The sequence below is a fragment of the Camellia sinensis genome, chromosome 8 (assembly GCF_055761805.1).
Source record: "Camellia sinensis isolate YWXY chromosome 8, ASM5576180v1, whole genome shotgun sequence".
Taxonomy (NCBI): Eukaryota; Viridiplantae; Streptophyta; class Magnoliopsida; order Ericales; family Theaceae; genus Camellia; species Camellia sinensis.
The window spans coordinates 34,442,119-34,464,268 of NC_138968.1; the positions used below are offsets into that span (position 1 = coordinate 34,442,119).

At 31.8% G+C, this 22,150-nt stretch overlaps 1 protein-coding gene across 1 annotated transcript; it reads left to right on the forward strand.

Moving 5' to 3' along the window:
* Nucleotides 1-15,959: 15,959 nt before the first annotated feature.
* LOC114266860 (putative pectinesterase/pectinesterase inhibitor 60) lies at nt 15,960-20,743 on the forward strand. Its single transcript, XM_028207785.2, has 2 exons — nt 15,960-16,716; nt 20,049-20,743. Exons 1-2 carry the CDS (start codon nt 15,975-15,977, stop codon nt 20,741-20,743), a joined length of 1,437 nt encoding a protein of 478 aa, XP_028063586.2. The 5' UTR covers nt 15,960-15,974.
* The last annotated feature ends 1,407 nt before the right edge of the window (nt 20,744-22,150 follow it).

Sequence of the window (22,150 nt, forward strand, 5' to 3'; positions counted from 1 at the left end):
TAAGCTAAGTGCTGACTGACAAGGATTTAAGCCTTGTTATACTTGATGTATCTAAACTGGATTAATCTAGATGAGCTCGACTGGAATGAGATTTTTTAGAATGGGTCTTTTGGCGTTAGATGGTCTTTTTCTTTTGGTGATCAGATGGACTAGGCCTTTACTAAGTGGGTTTTGTTTTTCTAGGATTGGATGGACTAGCCTTCGTTGAGTTGGGTATGACTTGGTCTTTGGCTCCGATAAACTTATCATTAAAAACAAATGCCCAATAAGATCGGGACACCAGGTATGCTGGTCACAATAAAGCAAATACAATTTTTGGCCCTGGTTCTGGTCTTATTGAAAATTCACCCATATCAGACACAAACCCTTGGATTTTGACTCAAATTCTTATTCTGATATGACCTTAAGTTTGAAAGGAATCACCTCAATATTAAGACTCTCCAAGGATTGCATCATACATTGCCAAAGATTTCACATTTTGCATAAAAACATTCGAAACACCCCTATGAGAGGTTAAGGTTTCCTTGTCCTAGATTTGACATGATCTAGGGTTTTACTACTTTAAGCAAGCAGTTTCACAAAATCCTGCATAAGGGCAAGCATCTTGTCTTATGTTGGAATAGTCATTATGACTTTACTATATGCAGCTAAACCGAATGGTCAAAAGGGGTACCTCAGCAAGATTACTTAATATACGTCTCACACCTAACACCGAGAAGTGAAAAGTGGATCAAGTGGAACGACGGTAATCCAGATCCAAGGGTTATGTTTCCAATATGACAGAGCCCACAACCGGCCAGCCTTTTGGCAAGCTTTTTAGGCAAGTCTCTAGCAAGCCGTCTAGGAATAGCAGATGAAAAACACAGTGACTTAAAGTAACAAATGCAAGTGCAATGTAAAGAACATATATATGTAAATAAAACGTCACATCATAAAGTTCCAATTAAGTTCTCTAATTCTCTAGCAAAGTCGCCAGAAACTGTAGCTTGTTTTTCGTGTTTCTTGGAGGGGTTTAGTCTCTTTGAATATGATAGCCCTATAGTTCAAACTCCCGTGATTTTGAATTTGATTTCACAAGTGCAATATGAAACAGTGAAAACATAAAAGAGTCCAAATCCAACAAATCTTTGAAAAAAATCGATTTGTATAATCAAAAATGCCAAAAATAGACTGCATTGCCAGATTTCAGAGTCGTCACCTAAATATTTTTGAAAAATTTATGAACTCATGACTCGTGCAAAAGGCCACTTATCCGTAATCACCAAAGTGCCTCGGCTCGGGAACTTAGGTATTAGAGGCGAAAGTCATGAATTGAGCACCCCACTACTAATCATGAATCGGCCTCTACTAATCATGATGTGATTTTTATTTACATTATATGCTCTTGTTCTGATTATTAGGCTAGCTTTACTATGTAATACACATAAGTATAGACTAATTTACAAATGTTGGAACGCTTTAATTTTATGTTTGTTTCGAAAAGTATTTTGAATATGTACCACTTTAAAAAAGTGATCTCATATATACATTAATCAAATCATCCCAAGATAAGTGAAAAGCCTTGTAGCACTCTGTGCTTCCTGTTATAATGGAATTATATTTGACTCTTTGATTATCTTGATTTTTGAATCTTTTTAGTCGATATTTGAGCTTTGGTTGAGGTGTTACCATAAAGGTTGGGTAAGATTGAATCAAAAACTCCAAATTCTAATAGTTGTTATTGAGTAGTCTTCACTCTTTTATCATTTTCTCTCTCCATTCTTTGAATCTTGATGTGAGGCTAGAACTATTGGAAAGATTATTTCTGGGGCTTCAATTTGGACACAAGAACGACCCTAAACGGAGTCCGGACGATAGAGCTATACTTGTTTAAAATTTGCGAATCTGTGCTGTTAGTATAGTGTGCTTGAGCGCAACTTTTCGAGCGTACAACATATAATCAGATCTTTAAAAGTCACTTTTTGGATCAAACCACTTCACTTTTCATTCCCCTCTCTCTCTCTCTCTCTTTTTCTGCCATTTTTGTTTTCTCAAGCTTTTTAAGCTTGCTTTCATCTATTTCTATACATCTTTGACCCTTAGTTCCATATATCAAAATGTAAAGCACGACGAGGGCTTCCATTTAATCTCAACGGATCGTTGTTTTGGAGCCGGTGATTGTTTCGACTTGTTTCCTTCTTGCATCAAGAGGTAGGGTCTATTTCTTAGGCTTAATATGAGTTCGGTAAAGTATTTGTGGTGTATTATAAATATATAGACCCCATTGTTCTTGGATTGATTTTTGATAATTTGTTTGTTAGTGTTTGTCCCAAATGGGACTGTTGAGCTATGGTTTAGTTACAAAAGTTTATTTCCCACGTATAAAGAATGTATATGAGTTTTTAAATGTAAAAAGCCCTAATTTGGAGAAACCCTAAAATATTGATCTTTTGGGGAATTGTTGGATTGTTAAATCAAAATGTAAATGATGGGTTTTCAAATATTTTCTTGAAAAAGGTTGTGATTATGAAATTGGATTTGATGTATGTTGAAATGAGCCATTTCTTGCATTGAAATGAATTTTCAAAGAGGAAGGGAGTTACGCCCTAAAAATGTAATTGTTAAGATTGTAAAGAGGAAATGAATTAAATGTTAAGAAATGTGAAATTGAAATGATGATTAATGATGATGGTGGAGTTTGATATGTATTATCACTCCCATTTGAGATTTTGAAAAAGTGTATCTTTAATGAAATTTATTTATCTGTTTAGATATATTTGTTTTGGGCTATCGGTGAAGGATAGCTATGATTGTTGTAGAAATTGTATATTGACTAGGCAAACTGGACTGTTTATAAATCATGCATATTATGGAACATGCAATGAATTTTGAGGATTTAAACTGTATATTTTGGAAAGAGATTTGGAAAATTCTTGTGTTATGTTTAAGAGCATTTGTTTCATTTTGAAATCATATTTTGAGTCACATGTATTGTGTTATTTGGAAAGAGTAAATAAAACGGTAAATCTGAGAAATGGTTGTCATTGAATATGACTGTGTGTTTTAATACATTACATGTGTTTGACGTTTGAAAGGAGAAAGTGCATGGACTCCACTGAATTAAGTTGGCTTGTGTGTCCAGGGTGAAAGTCCCAAAAACAGTGCGTATACATGGGGGCCGATCCCACGGACGAAATTTTCCTAAAATGGCAATTATAGTGCTTGTATAGCCTATGTTTACATGGGTCCCGTTTGACGGTTTCCCACGGACGAAATTTCCTTGAAAGGTTGTATTGGTTTTGGAGATTTACCCATTTTATTTATTATCATTTTGGTTTTGGAAAGAAATTATTTTAAACGGTTTTAGCAATGTATTTGCTATTGGTTAACGATGTATTCGTATTGGAATTGGCGATGAAATTGCTAGTTAGTATTGAGATACCTGGATTGACTTGTGGAAATGGATTTTTATATCAAACTAATGTATTGAATTCGGAAAACCTGTGAAGAAAGGGGTTGTTATTGAGAAAGCAAGTGGATTTGAGAATCCATTGAGCATATTATATATGTATGTATTGCATTTATAATCATTTACACTGGTGGAGCATATTTAGTTTTTGAAATATTTCCTACTGGGCTTTATGCTCACCCTACGAGGTTGAAAATATTTTTCAGGTATGCTTATACGGATGTGGACTGAGACGTTGAAGTTGTGTTTGGAACTGTGTAGGGTGGTTCCTTTATTTGTTGGCAAAAAAGGCCATTTATGTATTTGTTGGCCGTGTGCCATTCTTGTAAGAGTTACACCCTTTGTATATGATGTAAACCTTTGGGAATCTTAATTTGATTCGTAACATCTTTGTATGTTTTGTTATATAGCATCAATTTGACTTAGATGTTGTATCTAAGAATGTATAAAAATTGAAATAACACATGCACTATGTGCTTATAATATATATATCTGCATGAGTGTTGTTAGTGATTGCCTATCGTTGGGTGGTTTACTCACGTGAGCCGAACCTTGTAAATCCGAGGCGTGACAAGCCTCCAGCCACAGGCATTTCAAATAAGCACTTACCCTCATGGTAAACATGCTTGACATGGCAACAATCATACGCATGCAATTTGCTAAAGTGAAAAAATGTTTACCACAAATAGCCAAGGCGAGCTAAAAGAAAGAAAATAGTTAGAAAAAATGCATGATCCTAACGATGCAAAATGATTAATGCAACACATACAACATGCAATTAATAGGCTCAGCTACTAGTATGGCATGTTAGTCAATTCAAGGCATGCAATAAAAGCATGTATTCGATTAAGGAAATTGAAATTGACATTTGATTAGTATGATGAGCCGAACCTTATGCGTGCAAACATGGATATAAGTCATGGTAATGACATGAAAATATAAAACATGATGGTACAATTATAAGTAGGTAAATAAAAGGGAGAAAGAAATGAGAATTAGAAGACATACACACATTATTACATATTTATCCTTGCACAGGAGGGTCCGAATGAATATCCTAATTAAACTAACTATTACAGCACCAAATGAATTAGCTACACTAACTAGTTATTGCAATTCGAACGAATCTAATTGATCAATTGCAACATAGCATGAATTAACTAAGTAACTAATTAATTAATGAACTAGCTATTACAAGCTTCGAATAAATCTACCAATTTAACACTAATTACACAAGCCATGGGAGTAAATAATTGCGTATGCATGGATAGGAATATCCACCCGAAAACGCCTTTGTTTTGCTGCCAGAACTGTTTTGTTTTGCAGGTAGAAGGATAATTTGTTTTCACCCTAGCCTCTACTCTGTTCTGCCATAAAAATGGTACTGTTTGCATAAAATGGAGTGGTCGGCCGGCCTTAAAAGGTGGTTGGCCGAATGGTTAGGTGGCTAGCCAACCACTATTTTTTTATACTACCTTGCTACAACAGAAAAGAAACAAAGGACAAACTGAGTGTCTTCAGGGGATGTTTGTCCTCTCTGCATCTCTTTATTATTAAACAGATCAAATGAGGGGTAGACCCGATTCGCAAGCCATCAATTAGCGCAAACTCTTTGCGTGATGATCTATGAACCGGCAGGACAAAGTCTCAATAAATGGCAAAATAAAGACCAACAAAACCTCCTCCCTATCATAGAGTTACCTTAAGAGAAATGGTAGACCTTGATTCTTGAACCATTCTCATCACTAAAGAGTATGAAATGATTTCAAGACTCAATGAGTTCAATTAACGTCCAATTGAATCCAACCCAATTTTATTACTCTTGTTACCATTTTAGTCCAATTTTATTTAACCTCTTTTAATTACCTTTCCATTCTTTCATTCATTTAGTCCAAAAATGAGAATTATGACCACTAACAGGAGAGAAGTCTCATACAAGAAGTTGTTTTTGGCATGAGAGAGATGTAATACCTTGGTAATTAACCTCTGAAGAGATTAAACCATTAAGTATGGAAGGGTCTCTTTCGTATGCCTTAAACAACATTCGTTTGAAACGATTCTCAAACAAAGAAAACCAAGAAAGGAGAGAGGGTGCAGAGATGTTTATTGCAAGTGAAATTATATGTATGAAAGCTATGAAAATAATGGCTATCAACTCAAATATGCTGGTGTCTAAGGCCTAAACCACTAAACCTATGAGGACTACAATACTATAAGCATACTATACAAAGCATAAACGAAATAAATACACTAAAACAGTCCTAAAACTCACAAAAATAGTTCCGGAATTGGAATGCAAAAGCTAGAAAAAGTAAGCAACAATTGGAGAGAATTAAAGTTAGTAAACAAGCCAAAGGAGAAGTGGCTAACCCCTCCACGTTTTGGATCTTAAAACCACATTTTTAGCCTCTAAAAAACTCTGAAAAACTGTGGTAAAAAGTTGGAAAAACGTTGAGAAAGAAGTGGGAAACACAAGGGCAAAAGCTTAGAGAACAAGGTTCAAAGAAGGGTGGTTAACCCCTCCACCTTTAATAGCTTTAAGCCGCCAGTTTCATCCCATAAAAATAGTGTAAAAACAGTACAAAAACAGCAAGAAAAGATAGGGGAGAAGTAGTGTAAAGATGGCCAACGTTATACCTCTTGAAAATGAGTAACTCTTTGATTCACAAACCAACAAGTGATCACCCTCAAGAGCTTTAGACGCAAGAACCTCAGCAAGGAGAGCTAAAATATTGGTTTAGAAAGTATGTATAAGGTGTATATAGGTTGCGAGAGAGAGAGAGAGAGAGAGAGAGAGAGAGAGAGAGAGAGAGAGAGAGATTTTCAAGTTTTTGAGCTTTGGTAATTTTTTCTAACCTCAAAACATAAGGTATGGTCCTCTATATATTGAAAACTTGGTTGCTATCTTGGAAATATCTTTATTGAGTCAACTGGTGCAGTGTATGCACATGAAGGGACAGTTGACAGTAAATATTTGTTTTATCGGGAAACCTGGCCGATCGACCAGGTAGGGGATGGTCGGCCACCAAATTCTAGCCAGCCTTCCATTTGTTGGCCTGTAGGCCTTTGGGTGGTCATGTGTAGAAAAAAAAAAAAAAACCAGGTTTTGGTTTAAAGGTGGTGCAAGATTCTAGGCTTTGAAACCCAAGAAACAAGGTTTCTTGCTGAGAAAATCGAACGTTTGTACAACGTAGTATTTCATCATCTAGTGATCAACCTAAGGCGTCCAAGTCTTAAAGGCGGTCAAAAATGGGGTGTCTACAACATGTTTTAGTATAAATGAGTGATTCACATGAGTTTTTAAAAGTAATTGGTAAAGTATTTTTAGTTTGTATGTTTCAATGAAGTATCATTTATATCTACTTCATACTAAGTTGAAATCTTTTAAATATTATATTTTTATAAATAATTAGTAAACATATATGAATAATTTTGGCATAAGGATATGGGTATGTTGATGTGGCATAGGAGAGACACAAATTTAGAATAAACACTAATTTTAATACTGTCTTTCTCTATATGATATGATGATGATGATATTATTCGAGTAACATTGGCACACAGAAAATCTTTATCTTTTACTTTGCACAGTTTTTTACCTCTTGACAATCAATTTAAAAGCCATAATATTTAAGATATTCTAAATATCTTCTGTTTTACTAACTTCTTACATCATTTTCTCATTTTTAAACATAAAGCAATGATATTCACATTTATAAATGCATGTAAAACTCATATACTTGTGTCTTGGAGTGAGAAAATAAGATAAGAAATAAGATTACATGTAATATTTTTTTAGTAAAAATTGACAGATGATGAATATGATGTTTTACTTACCATGATAATATCATTTTGTGCGGTACGGTGTAAGAGAAATTTTAATGAAATTCAGCTATCTTAATTATGTGATTTTGTATATTGAAATCATTTGTCTTGACTCTTAACTGATTTTGTACATTGGAAGAAATTTTGTAATAAAATTTAGTTTTGAATCAATCTTAAATGATTTTTGAAAACTTTAATATATGATCAAGTTAAATAGTGAAATTAAACTTTTTTCATTCATCTTTTGTTAAGATGGCATATTTTTGCATTTTTCATGAAGAAACTTAGACTATACTCTTAAAATCATATGAAAATTTGAATTTCTGTATTTGTTCATATTTTTTCATGTAATTAGTTTTTTTTATATTTTGATTTTTTTTTTCTAATTATATATTATATGTAAATTTTATATGATTTTGCGGAGTCTTCTATGATTGTATACATATGCATCCATTCAAGTTTGGTGTCTTTTCTTTTCATTTCTTTTTTTAAACATGAAAAGACTGAAAAAATAGTTGATTTTGATGATGTGGCAAATTGGTCAATCTACCAAACTACTAATGGCGTGTTTAGTTGGAGGATTTGGAGAGGGATTTGGAAAGAAAAATGGAAAATATATGTGAAATGTGAATAAAATATACTTATATTTCACATAGTTTCACACACCTTTTCCCTTTCCCTTTCTAAATCCCTCCTAAAATCCTTCAACCAAACACAGCATAAGCCTTATGTCAGATTTGGCACAAGGTATAACATTGTCAAAATTTAACAGTTGCATTGGAGCTCAATTTTTGCATTAAGTTGCTACATTATAACTATAGCAGAGGTTATAACAACTGCATTGGAGCTGCTCTTAGTTCACCGCAACCCAAAAAGAAACAAAAAAACAAAAAAACACAAAGGAGTACATGTTAGTTTAAACCAACAACCATGTCTATGTCCATGTCCATGTTATCACAAGTCAAACAAACGCAGCCCAATTTCTATGGGGCATAAGTATCCGTGGGCTGCGTATCATTAAACCAACACCATGTCCATTATTAACCCGTAGCCCAGACCAAGATTTTGGCAATCCAAAACGTCTCTTCTCAGTCCATCTTTTCAATAATATTTTCAAGTTAATAGTAAAATTTATAAATATTATGGCCAAGTTTGGCTATCTCAAATAAGTACAATTTTTTATTTTTTTATCTTTTTTTCATCACATCATTTCTCTACTTTTTTACATATCTTTTCATAAAAAGATAAAAAGTACACTTATTTAGGTCATCCCAAACAACCCCAATAATTAAATTTATAAACTTTTTCATTAATCTGTAAATATTTTTTAAATTTCCCACTGAAGTAAAAGAATTCTTCAAATATGCCCCCTTGAAGAGAGAGAGTCTCCCTGACTTATATGAGTTCTAGATCTTAACTTTTAACCAATAAACAGCGTGTGTTTTTAAAAAAATGTAACCACTAAATAAAGAGTGTGTTTATTTTGATGAATTATTTCATGAGATTGGATTATTAATTCATTTAGACTAATAGTTTATTATTTGGTTTAATTTTTTTGTTTCGAATTAATAGTCCCTTCAGAATATTAGTCTCTCATACGAGGAATTATTGTATCCTAAGGGGGAGGTGGGATTATTTCCATAGGATTGGTATTTCATGGGATTAATGTGTGAAATGTTCATTTTACTCTTATGCTATTACTTAATAAAAAATTGAAAAATTATAAAATAATCTTTTGAACATTTATAAATTATTTTTTTAGTGTTATTAATTTACAATTATATATTAAATAAAAAATATAAATTATAAATTAAATTTAATTAAAATAATAAATTATAAATTATGGCCTTATAAAGTAATTTTTTTTAGTGTTGTTGAAAAATTAAATTTATATATTAAATAAAATTATTTTTTTAGTGTTGTTAATTTAAAATTATATATTAAATAAAAAATATAAATTATAAATTTAATTTAATTGAAAATAATAAATTAAAAATTATGGCCTTATAAATTAAAATTTTTTAGTGTTGTTAAATTATAAATTATAGATTACAAATTTAAAATTATATATTAAATAAAAATCATAAATTACAAGAATAAAATTGTATTTTGAACATTTATCATTATTCAGTCCGTCCAATCAAACATTGTATTCATTAAAAATAGTCCAAACATCTAATCACATGACTAAACAATATAAATCCAGCCAAACTAAATAGTCTGAGGATAATATATCTCAAAACTAACAGTCTAATAAATTACAATTCTCCTTTATTCAATCTGTCCAAATAAACACTCCCATAGTGATATGAAACTACACGTTAGTTAAAAATAATAATAATGCGGAAACCATGTGCTTGGTTATCATTTTTCAAAAACACTTTTCAAAAAAATTTACTTTTTTATTTTCCGTATTTTTTTGTTTTTACAAAAATTTTTTAATATTTTAAGCAATTTTTTTAATTTTTAAACATACCTAACATACATATACCTAAAAAGTAAAAAAAAAAAAAAAATTGAAAAAAACCTTTTAAAAATTTACTAAATACCAAAAATATTAAAAAAAATACGAGGATTCAGTACATTTTTTTGTATTTTTATGTATTTATAAATTTTTAAAAATATTTTTTCACAAATTTTTTACTTTTTAAATATATCTAAGTAAGGTGCATCTAAAAAAGTAAAAAAAATGTTTAAAATTTTAAAAATATTTACTAAAAACAAAAAAAAAAACACGAAAATCAAAAAACTCAATTTTCAAAAAATTTAATTTAAAAAACTCAAACCAAACACACTAATATTGTCAGAAATCTAACAGTGGACTACTTAACAATTCCACCATACATCTGCTATAGCCTAAGTCAACTTTACACTATTATAAGGGTAAACTAGCAATAGGTGCTAATAGTTAGATTTAATTTTCATTAAATTCTATTGAGAATAAGTCTTGATAAAATTGTCGCTAAAAATAATTTTTTTGTGACAATTTTTTATATATGTCACTAAAAATTGACAATAAGTGACTTTTTTTGTCATATTTTTTATACATTGTCGCTAAAACTTACAATTAGTGACCCTTTTTTATGATAATTTTTTTTTATAGGGCCTATTAGATAATAAGTCCACTTATTAGAACTTACACATAAGTATATTATTAATTAATGCACAATCTCATCCTCTCTAATTCTACTTTTTTTTTTTTTTAGACTTTAATTCGATCAATTTCGTTAAAGAAAATGGTACATCTTTATATCAAGTAAAAAACTTTAAATATGGATTTAATTAGATTTCAGATAATTAGGATAATTCATGACAAGTAGTCTAACATGATTTGAACTACTCAAAATTTCTCAACAGTATTTTGTATTGGTCTGATCAGATATTTCATGATAGATTAAAGCACAACTAATTCCACTTGAATGTTTTATATTTCACTTATTTCGTGGTGGTTTTTTATTTTTTTTATTTAAATTGTTGTTATTATTATTATTATTATTATTAGTATTATTATTATATATGTATGCTTATATGGGCCGTTGTTAAGAAACTTAACATACATGGTATATTTTTCTAAAAGGGCATATAATAAAAATAAAAATGATTCATTTATACAATTTTTCCTTCGAATTCCCCTTGTATGTACTTATGACTAGTAAGAAAATGATCCTAACCGGTTTCTTACCTGTCAAAAACACATTCAAGGGACATTTGGGGAGAAAAAATTGCATAGATGTAGTATTGTTGTAATAAAAAATGTATAATCAATATTTTTTGAGGCATTCACCTTTTGTTATAATGAATAAATTATGTTGATCTCTTTTAAAATTTGAAAAAAATACACTAAAGTTCAGAAGTTTGACATAATTTATTATCCCTTATAGTAAGATTAAACTAATTTCAACTAATATATATGGTGTTGGAAAAGAGATGACAATTATTATTATTATTATTATTATTATTATTATTGTTATTATTATTATTGATTGAAAAAATTAAATGTTAAGTCAATTAAAATATTAAGAATAGTCAATATAATTATATTAATATGTTTTTATTTTTATTTTTTTATATTTTTTAAAAAAAATTTGAAGAAATTAGTATGATTTATTTGTTATTATTTTTCTTAGTAGTTTTACCCAAACTAGCAAGCATGCACATGCATTATCAACAATTAACGGTGTTTGAACTTCGATTGAAAGGACGGATCGTAGCTTTTGATGCACTTTGATAGTCAATGCACTTAAACTCAATAACTAATTAAAAATTACAACTTGGCATCCAATGTACATAAAAATCAACTTATTGCGTCATATCCATCTGTTTTATATCATTTAAAAAAATTATTTATTATTTTATTTATTTTTAATATGTGTTTAGGCCAAGTTTGGAAAGTCTCAAAAAAGTTAAAAAGTCAAAAAATTACTCAAAAAGTTAAAAAGTTATCACTATTCATCAAAAGTCAACAATTACGACTACACAACTCTAAATATTAATTTTTCCCTACACATTAATTTATACAATTTTTTAATACATATTTTTATATAAGAAGTCAAAAAGTTAATTTAAGCATTCATATTTTCAACCTTAACTTTTTAATCTAAAAAAACAAAAAATACCCTTATTAAGATATCCCAAATAACCCCTTATTAATACATATCATGTATATGTGTGACGTATCATATTTACCAAATGCCAAACCTTATTATGCGACATAAGAAATCATGTAAGAAATAAAGACTATTGATAAAATATTATAATGGTATATAACATTTTAATTACATAATTGTTATAGTAAATTACACCAACTTGCTATGAAATTTACAAAAAAATACATTGAGCCCCACAACATTAGCATAATAACATTGAGCTGTGTTAAAATGTTAATTCTCGTAACATTTAATTTCTTTTTATTAGTAATTTGTTAATCATATAGATGAAAAATAACGTTATTATTGCTTTTATATTAAAATTAATATTTTGCCCGATTTATCACTGTGTCCACACACCATTTGCACTAACTTTAGTTTATATATATATATATATATAAAAGGGAGGGAGGCTGTAATTAGGTCAAATTTATAAAGTTTAGTGTCCGTTTTTTCAAATCTCAATCAGCATAATTTATCCTAAACGACATTTTGTTATAAAGGTATTGGCTGGTGGATGACTCACTCTTTTTATGAGAGATGCCAATATTCGACTTGCAATTTTTATTTCCTATTCTTCCCATACTAATAAAGAATAAAAAAAAAAAATCAATTTCTAATTATTTTTAAAATAATGTTAAACCTACAAATTTTTTATAAGAAACACTCATATAAAATGATGCAGCAAAGACGACTAAGGCATTTGGTCTAATAATTGTGTAACATTTTTTATGGTGTGAGATATCGGTTTCAATTCTTATGAAGAGGAATTTGATACTTTTCGTAGGTAATAGGATCTTCTATTCCCAAATAACTTTGTCTCCCTATCCCAATTCACTTACAACTATTGGATATATCTTCGGATTTTCACATCTTGAAATTCTCATATGATCCAATGGCAGTGAATGAATTGGGACAATGGGATAGAGTTATTTAGAGATAGAGGACCCTTGCACCCTTTATAGTGCACTACTAAAGAAAGGGCCTTTTGAGTCGGTTTTTTGAGTCGGCAAATTTTACTGTCACAAAAGGTAGCCTTTTTGAGACGGCACAGAGTTACCGACTCAAATACCAAACCTTTAACGTCGGCACCGTTGGCCGACACAAAAAATTAATATTTGATAGCATTATTTGAGTCGGTTGAATTTACCGACGCAAAAGATAGACCTTTTAAGTCGGCATAGACCTTTTGCGTCGGCAAATTTGTGCCGATGCAAAAAATTAGACCTTTTTGTGTCGGCAACTGATGCCGTAGCAAAAAAAAAAAAAATTTATAGCCAAGATATATATATATTTACTTGATTATATTTAATAAATATATTTATTTATATATATACTTTTATATTAATATTGAGTGTATATATTATAAATAATATATATCTCATTCAATATCTGAAAGAGGTATGGTGGTGAAGTGGATTTAGTGCGGTGACCTCGGGTCAAATTGTCCAAATGGTGTGTGTTCAAAACTTGGGAGCCTCAATGAGAAAATTATGAGTTAAATTTTTTAAAACATTTAACCACTTTTTGAGTCGGCAATCTACCGTCTCAAAAAATTAAAACTTTTTGCGTCGGCAGATTGCCGACTCAAAAACTTTTTGCGACCCCACCATTTTTGTCCCTTGAGTTGCCGTCGCAAAAAGTTTTTGCGTCGGCAAATACGCTATTTGCGACGGCACGCTGCCGACTCAAAAGCCCTGTTTTCTAGTAGTGGTGGTTGTTTCTTTCTTCTCCATTATGGGGGTTGTGGTGATAATTGTGATTGCTTCTTTCTCTCTATTATGGGCAATGTGGTGATGATTTATCTGGTTGGTAGATTTGGTATATTGATTGTGTTAGACTTTATTGACTTTCTAATTATTTTAGATTAGTAGTCTATTTAATGATATAAATATTTCTTATACTTGTAATTATTTTTCTATATTTAGGCCAAGTTTGGCATGACCTAAATAATACAAAAAGTCAAAAAGTCACTATCCTATTTAAATCACATCATCTTATTTAAATCACATCACCTCTCTAACACATCACATTAAACCCAACCCATATAAGCCAATAAGTCAAAAAGTACACTTTTTTAGAACATCCCAAACCAACACTTAATGATATAGCAAAAACTATTATAATGATGGACTTCTTGATTTTTAATGAAATACTATAAATGGGCCATTAATTTTCCATATTTAATGATATAAATATTTTTCTATATTTAATGAAAAAATTACTATATGTACCAATTGATATACTAACTAGTATACCAATTGATGATGTGACATAATTTAAGAGGTTTTTGAAATTTATAATGTGATTAATGAGTGAGGTCAATAATAATGTGTCTGTTTGGTGCAGCTTAAAAGCTGCTTATTTCAGCTTTCAGCTTAATTTAAGCTATTTTGATGTGTTTGGTTTAACTTAACAATGCAGCTTATAGCTTTGTGTAAGTCAGAAATCAGCTTATTCTTTGAGTGGGACAGGAGAGGCTTAATTTATAAATTAGAAATCAACTTATGTTCATAGTTATAAGCTATAAGCTGTTAAGGCACAAGCTATAAGCACTTTCCCACAGCTCTACCAAACAGGGCCAATATCATAACTAGTGTAGGTACACTGGTTAATATACTAATTGGTGCATGTAACACTACCATTAATGATATAACAAAGACTATTATAATGATGGACTTCTTAATTTTTAATGAAATACTATAAATGAATATTAATTTTTATACAAATTCAACTTGTTAACAGATTATTGCATACAACAACATTCTAAACATTTAATTCTAGATAAAATTAATAACAATATTTTTTTTTATAGTACCTCTACATCCACTAAATTTGTTTAGTCCAGATTCGTCTGAATGAGTTTCTTCAGGGAAAGTGACTCATTTGGATGAATTCGGACTAAACAAATTCGGTAGACAAATCATTAATTTTTTTTTAAGCAACTAGCTTTAGTAATTTAGTAAACAGTAATTCTATCATAAAATTTTAAATTGAAACCAAATTCAGGTTAAAATTGGCAGTCAACCCCTGATTGAAAATTGCTTGGTGAGCCCCCATCAGCTCCCAATCAAGAGCTGCAAGTTTCTCACTTTTACTAGTAATATTACAAATTGAGAAATTTTATCTCAATTTTTTTAATAGAAATCTCCATCTGTGACTCATATTAATTTTTTTTATTAAGATTTCACACTACACCAATCAATTTCTATCACATGAACAGATTAGGGGTAAAAACGTGAGATAATTTTTCTCGATCAATAAAATTTGATACTTTTAACACATCCAAGCTATTTCATGCCAAAAAAAAACCACATAACACAAAGAAAAATGTTTCAGAATCGTCATACGGGTGTAAATCTCACAATCTCGTGATCTTTTATAGTACTCCCAATCATGTGATTACATGCTTGATTCTGGCTTTATTTAAAACGAGAGTTTGGTTAAAATAATCTATTAAAAAATAAAATAAATTAAAATATAGTCAGTAAGATAAAATATCAAATTCAATTCATAATCATTTCGTTTTTTCTCTCACAACTATTAAATCAACTATAAAAAAAAGAGTAATGCTGTAGACTCCAAAAATTGTATCAAAATTTCTATCAAATGTTTCACATGGGTGTGAAACTCACATCATGTGAGTCTTATGTGAGTCCCACACCTATGTGAGATATTTGATATAACTTTTGGAATCTCTAATACTTTTGATAAAAAAAAGTTAATCAACTTTTTAAATACAACTATTTTAACTAAATTAAAATGAGCAGAAAGTTAAGTAACTAACTAAAATAGCTAATATTCCAAACAAAGAGTTTGTGTATATAAAAATATTATTTTAATACACCTCAAAAACCCAAATCAAACCAAGACCTAGAAAAATAAAACATACATATGTAATGGCTATGAAGCTAGGTCTAGGCTTGATCTTGCTATTCATATCCTTCTCTTCTTCTTCCTCTCAAGCCCCACTAGCCCAACCTCCTGGCACCACCGGCCGTGACATCGACTACTGGTGCAACACCACACCACACCCCGAACCCTGCAAGGTCTACATGAGACGTAGCTCGAACTATTTTTCACCGAACTGCACAGCCGAGTTTAGAACAATGGCGGTCAAAGTAGCTATGGATCGAGCCCATCGTGCTCTCGGTCACTCAATGGCTCTAGGTCACCATTTTCGTACCATGCACGAAAAGCTCGTATGGAGAGACTGTTCAAAACTGCTCGACGACACAGTTTTCCAACTCAACCGAACCTTACAAGGGTTAACGACGAACAAGAGTTGTAGCGATTTCGATGCTCAAACTTGGCTTAGCACCGCACTAACCAATTATCAAACTTGCCAAAAAGGGTCGCTTGAGCTGAACGTATCAAGCTTCATTTCGCGTATGGTGGCTAATAATGTTTCGGAGCTAATTAGCAACAGTTTGGCCATCAATGGGGGTTTGCTTGGCCAGCAAGAAACTGTAGGTGATTGGCCGAGTTGGGTTTCGGCTGGCGAGAGAAAGTTGTTACAGTATTCGTCGTTGGCTTTGCGTGCTAATTACATTGTTGCTCAAGATGGGTCGGGAAATTTTAGATCTATTCAGGAAGCAATTAACTATGCGGTGTCGAAGAGGATTGGGAAAGCGAGGATAACTATATATGTGAAGAGAGGTGTTTATAGTGAGAACGTTGAGATTACCAACACTATGAACAAGATAACGTTGGTCGGAGATGGGTTGAGAAAAACGATAATTACAGGCAGCCGGAGTGTTGCGAATGGGTACACAATTTACAGCTGTGCTACTTTTGGTAACGAAGTCCTCTCCCTAAACTTGCTGCTTTTTTTTTTTATCAGCAAAGAAAGAGAAACTTTATTGATGAGATGAGCAAAAACAAGTAACATAATACATCAATAAAGGAGGAAAATACAAAAAGTATCATAACTAAACTTGCTGCTTGAACTTACTGCTTAGGAATTCCTCTCCCTAAACTTGCTGCTTTGCTTCTCTATGACTATAATTTACATTAAAATTAGGGTTAAAATTTAAATAAATAGAAAAGGCACTTTGTGTTATTTTGATTCAACCATATGTGCCTCAAATCTCCAACATTGTTCCATCCAAATTGGGATGCCAATTTGTCCTCCCTTGACCTCTTATCCCTCGTCTTATTCCGTGCAAATTTTTTCTATCCCAATACGAAAATAGGAAGGGATGAAATTTGCTTCCCGAAATCTGTTTTGCCCACCCAGTCCTAATTTTATTAATTAATTAAATACCCTTTTATGTATATATATATAGATATAGAATTTGCTTTGTTAAATATAATAAATGTAAACATTTTTTTTTAATATTTTTTATCTCTATTACTTATAATTATATTAGTATACCCTCTTTATTTAGGGTGATAATTATTACCCTGCCACCTCCCCGCTCTAGTTACACCCCTACAACATTCCTAATTTTTTTTTGCCCTGCTCTCGTCCCAAAAGGAACATAATGGGGACGGGACATAACAAGTCTAACCTTGCCCTGTCTTGCCTCGTTGTCATTCTGGCGTCCAATCTTTTTTTTTTTTTTTTTAATTAGTAAATAAAATCTTTATTGATGGGAACATACAAAATATGATAAGTAACATCAATAAAGAAAAACTTGGAGTTAACTAAAGCTCTAAACTCCAATCGGTGAAACACCAACAACAAGCAAAGAAAGGACAACAGAACAACAATTAGCAGAACAACATAATGGCTTCCACTTGAACCTCCGACGGCAGCAGACTACCAATAGATAACTGACAGATTGCAGACAACTAACAGATTAGTTCAGGTTCTTAGCCACTAACAGCATACTACCAACAGACAGCGGAATCACTAACAGCATACTACAATCTAACGGAAACGAAAGTATTTTTTTTTTTTAAATTTAGGAAAAATGTTCTCTAGACAGAACTTTCATAGCCGGAAATGATTGGGTAAGGACGTTTTGGAAGTTAAAAGACAAAGATAGTTCTTCCTTCTAAAGAAATGGGAGAAAAATAAATCGCATATGAAAAGTTCTATTGAGAGTTCAATTTATGAAGCACTACTTTTCATAAAAGAATTTTTAATATCGTATTAAGGGTTGCTTAACCCAAGAATGACACTCAATGATATAGCACATGAAGTTCTCAAAATTGATGGCTAGCTAGTTAAAAAACAACACATCTGAGGCCAGACAACCCACCAGATTGATTTTTAAAGCAATGGTGTTGAAAGTTGTAACTTTTAGTATTATTGTCCTAGCTGTACACAAGTTTTACTTTAAACAAATACCTCCATTTAAAGCTACCCAACACCATGTCTATTACAAATTAAGGTCAATGTCTTGTTATGTTCTCTAGGCTTTATAAAAACACTACCCTCAATGAAAAAGTCACCAAATATATAAATCTTTAACAAGTTTAGAAGTACAGAAATTGAAATTATATATGATGATTAAGATGCTTTTTAAAAATGAATTTTATCAAAAAATTATGTCAAACTTTTGTTCATTCATATATATTTTGTATTTATTTTGTGTTTAGTTTATTTTGCATACTCTACTCTCTTCTGTTTTTGTACCAATATTGTGCATGTCGAAAAGCTGTTCTATATTTTATGATGGGAAATTTGCCAATGACATTTAAATTTATTTTATGAATGAATATAAGAAATATTAGTTGCATCATTGAAATAATAATACTAAATTATGGTATTAATTTTTTATACTAAGTTACCAAAATTTAGCTTTGACATCATTCAATACCAACTTTTCCCACAGTTTCTTATTTAAGACACCTATAATCAACTAAAATAATTTCTTTTTTTTTGATCGGCAAAAAAGGACTTTATTGATGAAACACATATAAAATATGAAAAATTACATCAATAAAGAAGAGTTTGGAGCTCGATCAAGCTCCAACCTCCTAGTTAGTGAGAGACCAACAAATAGAGCAAAAGAAAAGAAAACCAACAAACAGTCTAACAAAACTACACAGCAGCAGTCCACCAAAACTACGCCAGTTCTCAACATCAGCCCAGTAAACAACAACTAGCAAAAACACCCATAAGTTGCAACCACTGCTAAGCAATCCAATCCTACAAAACTTAGGAAAAACTAGTGCAAGATCAACAAAACAAAAAACCAGAAATATGATTGAGGAACCAATGGATTAATCTCAGCAAATACCAGAAACCAGTGCAAACGTCAGCAAAAACTAGCACAACAGCAAGACAAATAACTCCATTCAAAATAGACCTATAACCCTGCTACCACAATCTCCATTCAAATTAACCAAACATTCAAAACAACAAGCAACCTTCCATTCAGTAGCCCAACTTCTTAGCCATCAGTATAGCAGCAGAAGAGCACCAAGTCTAACAGCAGACTAACAACAAATTAGTCACCATAATCACCAAGACTATCACATCAGCAAAGCAAACACCCTCTTATTAGTCACTAAGACTAAGCAGCCACAAAACTTCACAACAAAAAACCAGAACCTGATGTGCTGATAATCACGAAGCAGTCAATCAATGACATCTCCTCTGCTTTATGCACCAAAACCTGATGTGCTAATAACCTGTTACTGATAACCTGTTGTGCTGCATAAAACCACCAAAGCTGCTGCTGAAACTCCTAAGCCAAGTACCTTCTAACTTGGAACAGATTATGCACCAAATCATGGACAGAGTAATTCAAAGCCGGAACTGAGGACTTAACCTACAAGGCAATTCGCACCTTAATGGTTTCACACAGAACTACAAAATTGGGCTCCACCCCATTAAACACACAGTCATTCCTCTGTTTCCAGATAGACCAGAAAATAGCAAATGAGATTACACTCTACAACTTCTTTTCTAGCTGCCTCAGTCTATATCCAGACCACCACTGTAGGATACTCTGTACTGAACCTGGTGAAGCCCATTGCAGCCCCCACCATCTGACAAAGTAAGACTATATCAACCACACAAAAGGGCAATGAAGTAATACATGGTTAATACTTTCCTCCACTTCTTTGCAGAACACGCAGAACTAAAATAACATGATATCAATCACATCATTTTTGTAGGTTTTATTTGTTTGTATAACACTAATTTTCTACAAACATGCATGATTCCTTAGGGGTTGACGGTGTTGGATTCATTGCTCGCGGTATTACATTTCGCAACACAGCTGGGCCACAAGGTGGTCAAGCTGTGGCTCTTCGATCTGCATCAGATCTCTCAGTCTTTTATTTATGTGGAATTGAAGGCTACCAAGACACTCTCTTCGTCTTTGCTCAACGACAGTTCTTCAAATTTTGTTACATATATGGCACTATCGATTTTATCTTTGGGAATGCTGCAGTAGTGTTTCAAAATTGCATGATCTATGTAAGAAAGCCCTTATGGGGACAAGAGAATGTAATAACTGCTCAAGGAAGATATGAGCCTTTCCAAAACACTGGCATTTCAATCCAGAACTCACGAGTCATGGCCGCTCCTGACCTTAGCCCTGTGGTTAGGTCATTCAACACGTACTTGGGACGACCATGGGAACAATACTCTCGAACTATTTTTCTTAAAACCTATCTTGATAGTTTGGTGAATCCGGCGGGTTGGATGGCATGGGAAAACACTAATTTCGCTCAGAGTACTTTGTATTATGGAGAATATATGAATATTGGGCCAGGTTCTTCCACCAGAAACAGAGTAAAATGGCCAGGTTATCATGTTATAAGAAGTGCAAATGTTGCGTCGCAATTCACTGTTACAAACTTGATTACTGGCCGGGCATGGTTGCCAGCCACCGGAGTGCCATTTGTTGCTGGTCTGTGATCATGTCTTTTAATATGTTCGATCATGTGTTTATACACAATTATTTTTTTAAATATATTGTTTAATAATGAAATTAATCAAAGCTATTCATTTTTCTTACTTTTTATGGAGAAATTAGCAAGAACATGTATAAAATTTGTGCCAAAACAACAAATGCTAACAAGAACAAAATGCCTTGAACACGTAATGAATCTTGAAGTACTATTTCTGCATCTCCTTGACCAAATCTGACCACATTAGTATTACTCGTTAATAGTTGATCAAATTTGATATATTCGCCTTCTGAAACAAGAAGTTTTGGTTCTAGAAGAATAATATCAACCCCTTGACTTCCATCTGATGTATCTGCTATGGTTATTTTGTATCCCCCATTTTCTTTTAGTATGATTTTGCTTACTGTACCTGTTGCTGCTAAAACATTATAAACTGTATTGTTACTCTTGTCTCGTCGGGATAAATCTCACCTCTTCCCCTGTTTGAACGTAATTATTTGTGGTGTTCAATACATTTTTTATACAAATAGGTAGTTAGTTTGGAGTTCTTGGAAGCTCATCGTTCTTGAAATGGGCGAGATCTTAGCTTCAAATGATTGGCAGTCTAGTGGGCTGTCAACCACTAAAAATTAAAGTTGGGTCACCTAAGCAATAGATTGGGCCACCCAAACTCACAGCCTTTATATAAGGGAAAACAACTAGGGTTGAATGTTTATTTTGGGAAAGGTTTTTATCCTTATTTTTAATTTTTTTTTTTTTGGGGTGTCATTTTTTAAGACCACAACTCCTAATTTTAATTTTTTTTAAAAAAGAGATCAAATTTGAAAAAATTTACTAAATCAGTTTCTCTCATAAATCGATTCTATTTCTTCTTAGAGAAATTGATTTACTAGACTTTTTCAAATTTGATCTAGCCGGTTACAAAACTATTGATGGGATGGGCCGACCGACCAACTTCTATATTTTTTCTTTTGGATTATATTACTGCCGAAAAAACTATAAACCCATAAAATTGCTCCAAAACATGAAATGTATGGTATATATTCAAATAGTGTGATGTGGGTCACACCTAAATGAATTGAGTTAATTGGTAAAATGTTCATTCCTATGAGGCCATATGTTATTTAGTTCAAGATTTAATTTCTTTTGGTAATAAGGATACATGTCGAAAAGTTGCCGACATCAAAAAAGTCACTGACAGCAAAGAGTGGTAGTGACAAGGTGGACAGATAGGTGATATTAAACATATAGGTAACTAGATAGATGAAACATGTACAAATATTTACGTTTGTACAAATAGTTAATTTGATAAGTGACACCTGTAAAAATATGTGACATTTAAACATATAGCTAGATAAATATATTTTGAAGATATTATATTCTTTATGCTAAAAAATATTTAAGTTTTGGCCTA

What these genes read in the sequence shown, in the direction of transcription:
- LOC114266860 (XM_028207785.2), top strand. Translation starts at nt 15,975, where the DNA reads ATGAGACGTAGCTCGAACTATTTTTCACCGAACTGCACAGCCGAGTTT. An exon ending in TTACAGCTGTGCTACTTTTG is followed by an intron (nt 16,717 to 20,048) that starts GTAACGAAGTCC and finishes ATGATTCCTTAG; the next exon opens with GGGTTGACGGTGTTGGATTC.